General features: G+C 43.6%; 1 protein-coding gene across 1 annotated transcript in view; it reads right to left on the bottom strand.

Annotated features, from left to right (window-relative positions):
- The window catches only part of ANO2 (anoctamin 2), a 378,662-nt gene extending 366,572 nt beyond the window's left edge, over nucleotides 1-12,090 (bottom strand). Inside the window, exon 1 of the mRNA XM_033223504.1 lies at nucleotides 11,993-12,090. Within this exon, the coding sequence (XP_033079395.1) occupies nucleotides 11,993-12,090 (98 nt within the window). The remainder of the gene's footprint in view (nucleotides 1-11,992) is intronic.

Below are 12,090 nucleotides of genomic sequence, written 5' to 3'. Positions count from 1 at the left end.
ATCTGCCAAACCCCTCTGTTCTTCACCCCTGTATAGTCCCACCCTGGTCCCCCCCTACTGCCAGCTCTCAGTCTCCTTCACCTGGAGGACGGTGATGCCCTCCTAACAGGTCTCCCTGCTCCCTGTCCCTGTTCCCCACGAGGCAGCCAGGGGTCCTTACAAAACATCCATCTGGCCATGACACCTTCAAGAGTAGAAACTTATGGGGCTCCCATGGCTTTCAGGCTGGGACCCTGCATACTGCCCCACCAGTCTCCACCCCCTCTCTCCTGCTGGCTCCCTGGGGTCCCCCATACAGCTCTGCTCTAGCACACCATGCTCCCCAGCCCAGCATCCTACATGCATTCTTCCCTCTGCCTGGACTAGTTGTGGGCCACCTATTTTTTTTTTTTTTTTTTTTGAGACAGTCTCGCTCTGTCGCCCAGGCTGGAGTGCGGTGGCGAGATCTCTGCTTACTGCAAGCTTCGCCTCCTGGCTTCATGCCATTCTCCTGCCTCAGCCTTCCGAGTAGCTGGGACTACAGGCACCCACCACAACGCTCGGCTTTTTTTTTTTTTTTTTAGTAGAGACAGGGTTTCACCGTGTTAGCCAGGATGGTCCCAATCACCTGACCTCGTGATCTGCCCGCTTCAGTCTCCCCAAGTGCTCGGATTATAGGCGTGAGCCACCGTGCCCAGCTGGGCCACCTACTATTTTGGTCCTTAGGGACCCAGAAAATCCAAAGCAATCCATTCTTGTTTCAAAAAGCTGCTCATCAACGTGTAAGACCAGAATATTCAGATACTACTAGCAAAGCTAATTTCCTTCCAACCTAGACACGAGTAAGGTTCCACAAGCTGGGTGGTGCAGGATTGGGAGGAGGTGCAGGCCACGAGGACCCATGTGATGTTGTCAGAGGAAGGCCTCACCACCAGCACCCTGCCCCAAGACAAGCCCTTTCTCTGAGCTTAGTTTTTACTTCCATGATTGGGGAAAGGGGGGTCATTATTATATCTTTTCCTCATAAAGTGTGTGTGATGATACAGTAAGAGAAAAGATTAACACTCCTTGGAAGTACATGAGCTATGAAAAATGCACAGGATAATTATCAAACCCTACTTCATCTGTAGGGTGAGAAGAGAACTTGGAACAGAAGGACTCTACCCCACAGAAGACCTCGAAACCTCTAGATGCATGTCTCTGCTGCCAAATCCTTTCATCAGACAAGAACACTCTTCTTTAGTCAAACCTGTCCCCAGACCGATGCTCACTTTGCGCCTCCACCTATGCAGTTACTTCTGTTTGGCATGTCCTCTCCACTAATCTAAGTCATACCCAGTTAAAGTTCTACTCCTATACCAAGCCTTCCCTAACCACTAAAGGAAGTCCTCTAGAAGTTCAGAAGATTTGCCTTTTGTATCTTTGTATTCCTAGCACAGGACTCTGGATGCAGTAAGAGCTCTAAAAGCTTTTGGAGGTAACGATGTAGGGAATTGAGGAATCCTTTCTTATGAGTGAATTTTGAATCAGGATGGATTCCCCTGTGCTGAACTGAACATAGAACTGCCCTGCTAATAACAACTACAACACTAACCACCAACACCTTACATGTGCCAGACCCTGTTTTAAACGCTTTACATGTATCACTTGATGTAATCTTCACGATAACCCTGAGGTAGGTACCATTGTTGTTACCATTTTCTGATGAAGCAACTGAAGCAGAGAGGCCAGGTAAGTTGTCCAAGACCAGCAGCACACTCAGTCCACACTTTTCACCACTAAGCAATGCTGTGCAAAAGGAAGATGAATGGCCAACATTACTTGGTAAATCCCTTCCTGACTGGACATTCTTCACATTCCTCACCCTTTAAAAAGGCCTTTTTACAAATAGTATTTATAGTCAACGATCAGACTCAAGCTCTTAACAGTTAAGACCAAGAGAATAAGAGAGAATTATCTGATTGAGAATGTAATCAAATAAATTCATTTCAGGAGGTACTTCTCTCAATGACAAAATTTACAAATTGGGACTTGGACGAGTTGCCTAAATGAAACCTACTCATTGGCAGCCCATCCTACACTGTGGTTTGGAGTGTGGCTGATGAGATTAAGGTATAAATGCCCCTCCTTATATATCATGAGGAAGTAGCCAGTATACAACATAAAATTGGTCAAAACTGGTCTGTTCCCTCACTAATTATAACCTGTTGTGCAACAGATTTGCTCTGTTTGCTTTTCCATTGACATCCTGGGTATATCCAATGGGTTCCCTCCGTGTCCCTCATCACTCTCCACCACCCATAAACACCTCCCATCTCTTCTTCCTGGGTGTAACCAAGATTAATGATATCTTTCTTATTCTCATCTTTCCAAAGAAGAAACAGGTTTCTTCTACCCAAAATGGACTCGGACTGAGGTTAAAGCCTAAAACAACTCTTCCAATCATAGCTCCCACTCTCAGGCTACTAAAGTCTTTGGAATTGGGTGAGATGCTGGGCGTTATAGAAGGATACAGCAGACATGAGGGATAGGAACAATCCTGAGAATTTTATAAAATATCCCAAATATCTTTACTTAAAATCTGTAGAAAAGTGTTCAGAAAATGCCTCTGTCATAGCTTAACTGGTATGAGTAAATTCATATTGTATAGACAGTGAGCTTAATCGGCTAGTTGCACACTGCTTAAGGACAGGTATAGCATAGTACCTATCTTGTTCACCACTGTACCCTAAGCCCCAAGCATATGGCCTGGCACATAATAATCTTTGAGGGCAGCCAAGTGCCTTCTTACTGTGTGGGAAAAGGAGGTTCAACAGTAAACATCCACCACTATGGTAATACCATGTAAAAGTTGAGAGAATTGTTCATGAATGCACTGGAGACACCCCTAGGGACTCCCATCATTACTGGGTCAGACTTTAAGGGTGACTGGAAATATCATAATAACTAGTGGGTGAAAAACTTAATATATTTTTTATTTTCTCGTAAGTTCTCTTCCACCAGGCTACTGTGGCCTAGCCAAACGCAGATCGCTCTTATGCTTGTGGTTTTGGTGTAACATTAAGAAAACATCACCTAGACCAAGGTTGCAAAGATTTACTTCTATGTTGTCTTCTAGTTTTATCGATTTAACTATTACATTTACATCTACGATTCACTTTAATTTTTATGTGAGGAGAGTCCAACTTCATTCTTTGTATATGACTCTGTAGTTGAATTCAACACAATCAAAGCTCCAGAATTTTTATAGAATTTTATTTTTACAGAATATTTACTTGGATGCAACATAATCAAAGCTCTAGAATTCTGTACCATAAAGTATTGGGCACTTAGGTTTCTGTATCTTGACCACTGCGAATAATGTTTCAATGAACACGGCAGTGCAGATATCTTTACCAGGTAGTGATTTTACTGCCTCCAGCATACACCCAGAAGAGGAATTTCTGGGTCATATGGTGGTTCCATTTTTTTATTTTAGCAATTTCCAACTGTTTTCCACGAAGACTGCAAGAAACTACATTCGCACCAACAGTGTATAACGGCTCCTTTTCCTCCACATTCTTTTCAAAAGTTATCTCGTCATTTTTATAATAGCTATCCTAACAGGTATGCGATGACATCTCACTGTAGTTTTCATTTGCATTTCCCTAATGACTGGTGATGTCGAGCACCTTTTCATGTATCTGTTGGCCATTTTTATGTCTTCTTTGGAGAAATACCTATTCAGTTCATTTGCCTATTTTTTAATTGCGTTATTTGTATTTTTGCTATTAAGTTGTGTGAGTTCCTTACATACCGTGAATATTAACTTCTTATCTGATATATGGTTGTCAAATATTTCCTTCCACTTCATTGGCTGCCTTTTCTGTTTCCTTTGTCTCTTTTTCATGGATCACTTATCTCTATTTCTTTGCATGTCTAGTAAGTTTTATGGTATACTGGACATTGTGAGTGATAAAACATTTCTATCAAGGGGGTTAGAATTTTTTCTTATTTTCTAGCAAAAAGTTCAACTATGGGCTGATCACTTTGAGCTTATATAGGAGTTTGTTGTTGTTATTAGGGTATGTCGTGGAAAATCCAAGGTATTTCTCAAGAGGCTCTAATCTGGAAGGGTTCAGCCTCTAAACTCGTCTTCCCTATTGATCTTTTCCAGCTTGGCCTCAGTGTTCTTCAGGGACCATCCAGAGTAAATTTTTCTCTACCGCATGGTTCTTACTCCTAAAACGAAGCCCCTGGAGGTCTCAGCTACATGCCTGGTGTGTTAGGACATGTGTGCCAGGACATGGTCATGAGGTCTTGCCCCTCTGGCTGGGATGGACTTGCAACATCTCCCAGTACCGTTCGACCTCTACCATTTCTGTTCTGATCTCAAGGCTGCAGCAGCGTCTCTCTGGCAAAATTCATATGCCTCACCCTGTCCATGTGAAGCTTCACTCTTAGCCAAGGACAAAGGGAGGGTCCCCAAAGAGCCCTCTGGGCACCACCTTTCATACACATTCCTCCTGTGTTCTTCCCCATCATTTCCATTTTGCTGCTCCAAATTTTTCTGTCTTCTCAGTTCAGTGGGATCCTTTCCTCCACGTGGACTCCAGATCCCTGAACCCCAGTAAATAGCCTGCACTCAGAGGGCTAAGTTTCTGTTCTCTCAGGGATTGTACTTCTGTGCTGGTGCTTGTTCAGTGCCTGAAAATAACTGATTTACGGATTTTTCCAGTATTATAACAGTGTCTATCCCAGGACCAGTTACTCCATTATTTCTGGAAGCAGAGGTTCATGACAGTCAGGTATGTAATCAAAAGTTCCTGTTAGCAAAGTTTCAAATGGAGACGATTGGCAAGGGCCAAAAATAACGGGACTCTTTGATGTTAATTCAAAAGTGACCCCCATACTTTAAAAAAGAAAGTAATTATATTATTTATTTTGAGATGGAGTTTCATTCTCTTGCCCAGGCTGGAGTGCAGTGGCGCAATCTCGGCTCACTGCAACCTCTGCCTCCCAGATTCAAGTGATTCTCCTGTCTCGGCCTCCTGAGTAACTGGGATTACAGCTACATGCCTGGCTTTGTATTTTTAGTAGTGATGGGGCTTCACCATGTTGGCTATGGTTGGCTAGGCTGGTCTCGAACTCCTGACCTTAGATGATCCGCCTGCTTCGGCCTCCCAAAGTGCTGTGATTATAGGCATGAGCCACTGCACCCAGCCTATTTACTTAAGATAAGCTAAGGGCCAGGCACGGCGTCTCATGCCTGTAATCCCAGCACTTTGAGAGATCGAAGCAAATGTATCACCTGAGGTCAGGAGTTCGAGACCAGCCTGGCCAACGTCATGAAACCCCGTCTCTACTTCAAAAAAATACAAAAATTAGCTGGGCGTGGTGGCAGGCACCTGCAATCCCAGCTACTCAGGAGGCTGAGACAGGAGAATCGCTTGAACCCAGGAGGCGGAGGTTGCAGTGAGCCAAGATTGCACCACTGCACTCCAACCAGGGCAACAAGAGCAAAACTCTGTCTCAAAAAGAAAAAAGCAAGATAAGCTAAGATCCCAACCTTTTTTCTTGTCCTGAGGTAGGCCACGGAAGCATCTGTAACCAAGGCCAATACTTAAAAAAAAAACAAACAAAACAAAACAAAAAAAAAACTTTGTGGCCGGGTGAGGTGGCTCATGCCTGTAGTCCCAGCACTTTGGGAGGCAGAGGCAGGCAGATGATGAGGTCAAGAAATCGAGACCATCCTGGCCAACACATTAAAACCCTGCCTCTTCTAAAAATACAAAACTTAGCTGGGTGTGGTGCACCTGTAGTCCCAGCTACCTGGCAGGCTGAGGCAGGAAAATCGCTTGAACCCGGGAGGTGGAGTCGCAGTGAGCCAAGATGGCGCCACTGCACTCCAGCCTGGTAAGAGAGAGAGACTCGGTCAAAAACAAAAAAACAAAAAAAACCTTTGTTTCCTCGAGAATACTTGATTCAACATAATCCACCACAAAGCATAGAAGAGATGACTTTGCCTAGAAGTTTCTTTTTGCTCCTCAACATTTCAATTTGAGCACCTACTCAATGAAACACCCGTTCATTGAGCACCTACCATGTGTCAGGCTGCACTAAGGATCAAAGATGAGTTAGATCCATCCTCCATCCCTGCCTTTGAGTATCTCTCCCCACCTGTGGTATGCAGAAGTGCAAGGTGGGTGAAATCTGTCAGGTTGGTGGCAATTTGGGAAAGGCTGCTGAGCAGGGCTTAGAAGTATGGAGATTCGACATGAACAGTCTCTCAGCAGACTGGGTTAATGCTCTTACAAGTAATTTATTATTATCTACACCAATGGTGAAGGATACTATATGAGTCAGAGTAATGTCCAGCTAGCTGATATAACACAGACAAACACACACACACACACACACAAGAATAAGACATAACAGTTCATTTATTGCTAAAGTAATAGTTCAGGTGGGTAAACAATTTGGTGGGATGGCTCTTTTGCACCATTGCTTTTTAGGAACCCAGGGTGATGGAGCCTCTGCCAACTTTAACTACGACTTCCAACAAGGCCCTGGAAGTTGCCATTCCTGTTTTCTGAAAGGTAGAAAGCGCATGGAGGAACAGGCATAAAAGGCTTCCAGGGGCCAGGGCCAGAAGCAGCACATGTCACTGTTCAGATTCCTTTGACTAAAATTCAGTGTCATAACTAATTGTAAGGGAGGCTAGGAAATAAGGTCGAGCCATGTGTTCAGGAAGGAGAACATGGATTTTGGTAAGCAGCTATTCGTCTTTGTCACAGAGGCCTACCGAAAATGAAAAGCTTGGGGTGGCATATTCACACCTTGTATTGTGTTAAGAGTTACCGATTTCCACATTTGTCTCCCCAAGTAGGCTCTGAGATCTACTTCAGCACCCAGGACAAGGCAGGGACATGGTAAACGCTTATTAAATGGTTTTTAAATGGATGGATAGATGGATGGATGGATGGATGGATGGATGGAGAGCTTGTGTGACAGTAGTTGGCCAACAGATTCTGTTGCTTCTTGAGGCTCCTTCTGGAATGCCACATATCGATGTCAATTTAGAGAAAGATGCTTGCCTTCCAATTGATATGGGAGGTGGGCATGCCTCCAAGTACACCTATAAACTGGATCAAATCATTTACGCACAAGTTAACTACATTTAGCAACATTGAGCATTTGAATTTAGATAGATGGTGTAGAACCCATTCTTGCACCCTCTGATTCTTAAACTGGTATTATCATCAGTTCTCTAACGTATGTTTTAGAAGTCGAAGAGCCACACAGAAGCCATCCAAGTGGAAGGTCCTCCCCATCATCGAGGCACACACTTCTAAGACCAGGAAGCCTAAGCATGCTCAGGAGGTTGCAGGCAGAGGAGCTCTTCCTTCTCCAGTGACAGGCTTGTCTTGCTCCTGTGTTCATGCAAAACCACAATAACATACTACTTCACATCCATGAGGATGGCTATAATAAAAAGATGAGTAATAACAACTGCTGGTGAGTTTGTGGAGAAATCAGAACCCTCATAAATTGCTGGTGAGAATGTAGGTGGTACAGCCACTTTGGAAAATAGTCTGGCAATCCAAGTTAAACATATGACCCAGGAATTCCTCTCCTAGGTATGTGCCCAAGAGAACTAAAAAACATATACACACAAAACCTTGTACTTGAAAGTTCATAGCAGTATCATTTATAGTAACCAAAACTAGGACACACGAATGCCCGTGGACTGGCAAATGGATAAACAAAATGTAGCCTCTCCACCCAAGGAAATACGCTTCAGCTGTAAAAAACAATGAAGTACCAATACATGTAACAATACACCTTAACCTCGAAAGCATTATGCTAAGTGAAAGAACGCAGACACAAAACGTCACATATTGCATGGTTTCATTTACATAAGATGTATAGAATAGGCAAATCCAGACAGACAGAAAGTGGATTCGCGGTTGCCAAGGGCTGGTGGAGGGAGGAAAAATGAGTGACCGCCATTGAGCGTGAACTTTCTCTTTAGGATGATGCAAATGCTTTAAACTAGATTGTGGTGATGGTTGCATAACTCTGTGAATATACCAACAGCCACTGAACTGGACAACTTTAAAGGGTAAATTTTATGGTATGTGAATTGTATCTCAATAAAGCTGTTTTTCAATGGAATTCCTAGAATTAAAAATTACAATTATGAGAAAGAAAAATCCATCGGGTGGGATTAACAGCAAACTGGAGATAGCAGAGAAAGGATTAGTGAAGTTAAAGATGGATCCAATAAAAGTAATCAAATCTAGACAGCAGAGAACTAAAGATTGGAAAAATTTAACAGCACCTCAGAAACTAGTGGGGCAATACCAAAGAGTCTAACATTCATGTGACTGGAGTTCCACAAAAAGAACAAAAGGAGATCAAAAAAAATAGTTGAAGAAGAAAAAACATAAAAATAAAAATAGTTGAATAAATAGTGGCTGAAGTCATCTCAAAATCTGATAAAATACAATAATTTGTAACAACACATTTAAGTCCAGCAAACTCAAGTTAAAAAAACAAAACAAAAAAAACCACACCTAGGTATATCAGAGTCAAAATACTGAAAACCAAAACTGAATATCAAATCCCGAACGCTACCAGATTAAAAAGAGATTATACATTAATAAGATAATGAAGGATATTTAAATATGAATTTAGGCTAGCTTCTCATCAAAACAATGGCGACCAAAAGAGTGATACCCAGAGGGCTGCGGCTGGGGGTGGAAAAAAAGATGTCAAATCATTCGTCTGTATCCAATGAAGTATCCTTCAAAAATAAGGATGAAATAAAGACATTTTTCATAAAAACACAAGCTGAGAGAATGTCACCAGCAGAACTGCACCTCCAGCAATGCTACAGGATGTTCTGCAGGCTGAAGGAAAGGATAACAAACGGAAATGCGATGAAGAACTCTTCCTAAGAGCTCTTCCTGAGGGAGTGCCGCGAACCCCTTTCTTACACAGGGAAGGAAAGAGAGACTCAGAGTCACTGCTCCAAATGCACTATTAGCCATTGAGAGTTCCCTATGACTAAGTCACTACTCTTAGGATTACAGGTTTAACTTACTAATTAGTTATGATATAAATTTCATGGTTTTCAAATAGCATTTTTTAAAGTGTAATGGGGTAGAATGGACCAGAAAAGACTAAAGCAAAAACATCCCTCTTTTAAAACTAAAACTAATACGATAAATGCCCACGTGATAAATAATACTCATTTTAAAAACCTACTAACAAAAATACAGCTCATTATGTTGGGCAATGTCTTACATCAATATCACCATGAACTCATGATATTTTAGTGTAGATAAACCAGTCTCCTTTTATTAGATACTGAGAGCCATGTTACTTACTGTCTTCAGTTTCCCTTTGAATGCCAGGAGCACATGGCCTGAGCCACAAGACCCCACACGACCTGGCTGGCTCTTACCTCTCTCCCTCTTGATCCCTCTGCTGTAGCCCTTAGCTTCCCCACACTATTCCTCCACAGCCCAAGCATCTCCTTGCCATGGGTTCTTTTGCCTTTACTTCCTTTGCTAGATAATTCTCTAGATATCTGCAAGGCTTGTTCCTTCATTTAATGCAATCTCTGTTCAAATTCATCTCCTAAGAGAGGCCTTCGCTAACCACTTACTTAGTTATGGAGAATAGACATTTCTCCAAAGAAGATATATAAACAGCCAACAAACATGAAAAAATGTTCAGCATCACTAATAATCATGGAAATGCAAATTAAAACCACAATGAGATACCCCACCTTACTCCTGCAAGAATGGCTGTAACTAAAAAGTCAAAAATTTCAATAGATGCTGGCATGGATGTGATGAAAAGGGAACACGTTTACACTGCTGGTGAGAATGTAAACTAGTACAACCACTATGGAAAACAGTATGGAGAGTCCTTAAAGAACTAAAAGTAGAACTACCACTAGATCCAGCAATCCCACTACTGGGTATCTACCCAAAGAAAATGAAGTCATTATATAAAAAAGACACACACACATGTATGTTTATAGCAGCTCAATTCACAATTGCAAAGATAGGAAACCAACTTAAGTGCCCATTAACCAACGAGTGGATACAGAAAATGTGGGGTGTGTGGGTTTGTGTGTGTGTGTGTGTGTGTGTGTGTGTGTATGGAATACTACTCAGCCATGAAAAGAAACAAAATAAGTCTTTTGCAGCAAATTGGATGGAGCTAGAGGCCATTATTCTAAGTGAAGTAACTCAGGAATGGGTAACTAAATATCATATGTTCTCACTCAGAAGTGGGAGCTAAGCTATGAGGATGCAAAGACATAAGAATGATATCATGGACTTTGGGGACTCAGTGGGTAAGGTTGGGAGAAGGGGTAAGGGATAAAAGATGACATACTGGGTACAAAGTACACTGCTCGGGTGACGGGTGCATTAAAATCTCAGAATTCACCACCAAAGAACTTATCCATGTAACCAAAAACAAAACCCTGTACCCTAAAAACTATTGAAATTTTTAAAACAAATTTTAAACAAATAGATGGATTCTATTGTGTACTAGAGGCAATGACGCCCTCCCTAGCAGCCAAATACCTGCTATGCACGTGTTCTAGTGATGTCATGCATAGGGTGGGACGGGCTTCTCTCAGCCCACAGAAAGGGCCCACAGAGCGGGTAGCTTTCCAGAAAATTAGGTCTTTGTTACAGAAAATTATAGACACACTCCACAGTAGGCCCAAAAGCCTCTCACCCTGCAGCCTTGCCCCACAAAGGAAGATGAAAAGATGGCACACCTGGAAACCGGACTAGAACTTGAGGTGTGTGTTTGGATCCCACCTTTACCCCTCACACAGCCTCTACAATCAACCAGCAGAGTGGCTCTGGTAACCACATAGCAGCAACTCAGAGAGCAGAAGCAGTTGCTGGAAAGGAAAGAATCAGGTGCTTGGCTCGGGAAATGACGGGTGCACTTCAAGACACACTGAGAGGAGCAAATGAGCCCTGGATGCCCAGCAGCTGAGCCAGGGTGACAGAGCGACTGGGCAGGGGCTCTGATGCCAGGTCCCAAGGACAAAAGCCAGGCAGGTGGAGGGTCAAGAGGACCACAGTCCTCTGGAAGCACCTTTACCTTGTCTAAGATCCTCCCTCTACCTGCCACCTGCCTTTGGGCTGAGATCTGACCTTGCTCAGTGGGACCTTCTGTCCCAGACGAGGTTCCACATGGTCCCGGGGTGGTGTTTCTCCACGTCTGCTCACAAAGTATCAGGACTGCGACTGACACCACCTCCCAGTCCACTTGGTTATTGTTCATGCCAAAGGAGCGAGCACCTCCCTCTTCATGCCTCTCTCAAGAATTACCAGAAACACCCGACAAAGTTCCCGTCCCAGGCAAAGTCAGTCCTGCCCAAAAGCAGTAAAATAACGTCTTCCTTCTCCATACTCCACCTCAATTTGCTTTTCTTCTAAGAAAACTCCCTGGGGAAGGTATAGCTGTTTCCCTGCAGCCTGGGGTGTAAATGGCTGATCTTGGAATCCCGGTTTGGGGTAAGATACCGGAAGACACTTCTGAAACTGAGAGGCCACTCCAGGGATGCCAGTCAAATTTGTTCTGTTCTCAGAGGACTGTTGCCCAGTTAAACCCACTTCGGCTGCTTGCTTACTTATTTTTTACTCACGCACAGATGCTGTAGGCTAAGCGTCCCCAGAACTTGTAACAAGGAGAGGCAACATCACAGAGGTGGGGACTGGTAACCAATCACAGAGAAGCGGCCGCCCCTCACCTCTGTTGTCCTACCTTGCCTCTGATTTAAAAAAAAAAAAAAAAGTCTCAGAAATTACATAGACGTCCCTCAGAGTCCCTATCCTGGGAAAACGGGGTCAACTTCCCACACCACCCTGCCCAGGCTCCCTTGGGGGTCACTAATCCCGAAGGGTGGGAGTTCGGATGCCACCTCCTTCACTCCCTCCCTCCTAGCATCTGTCAGAAACCAGGACCAGGATCCAGCCAGGAGACTCACCGCGCGGCCCGGGAGCAGCCATGGTGTGGACGCAGACCCGGCCGGCCCGCGGCCGCACGCTTCTGGACAGGCTTATGCCGCCGCGGGGCTAATTCCAT

This window comes from Trachypithecus francoisi, unplaced genomic scaffold (genome assembly GCF_009764315.1).
Source record: "Trachypithecus francoisi isolate TF-2019V2 unplaced genomic scaffold, Tfra_2.0 Lachesis_group11, whole genome shotgun sequence".
NCBI lineage: Eukaryota > Metazoa > Chordata > Mammalia > Primates > Cercopithecidae > Trachypithecus > Trachypithecus francoisi.
Note: the sequence above shows the minus strand (reverse complement) of the source record. Positions and strands in the feature narration are given on the sequence as shown.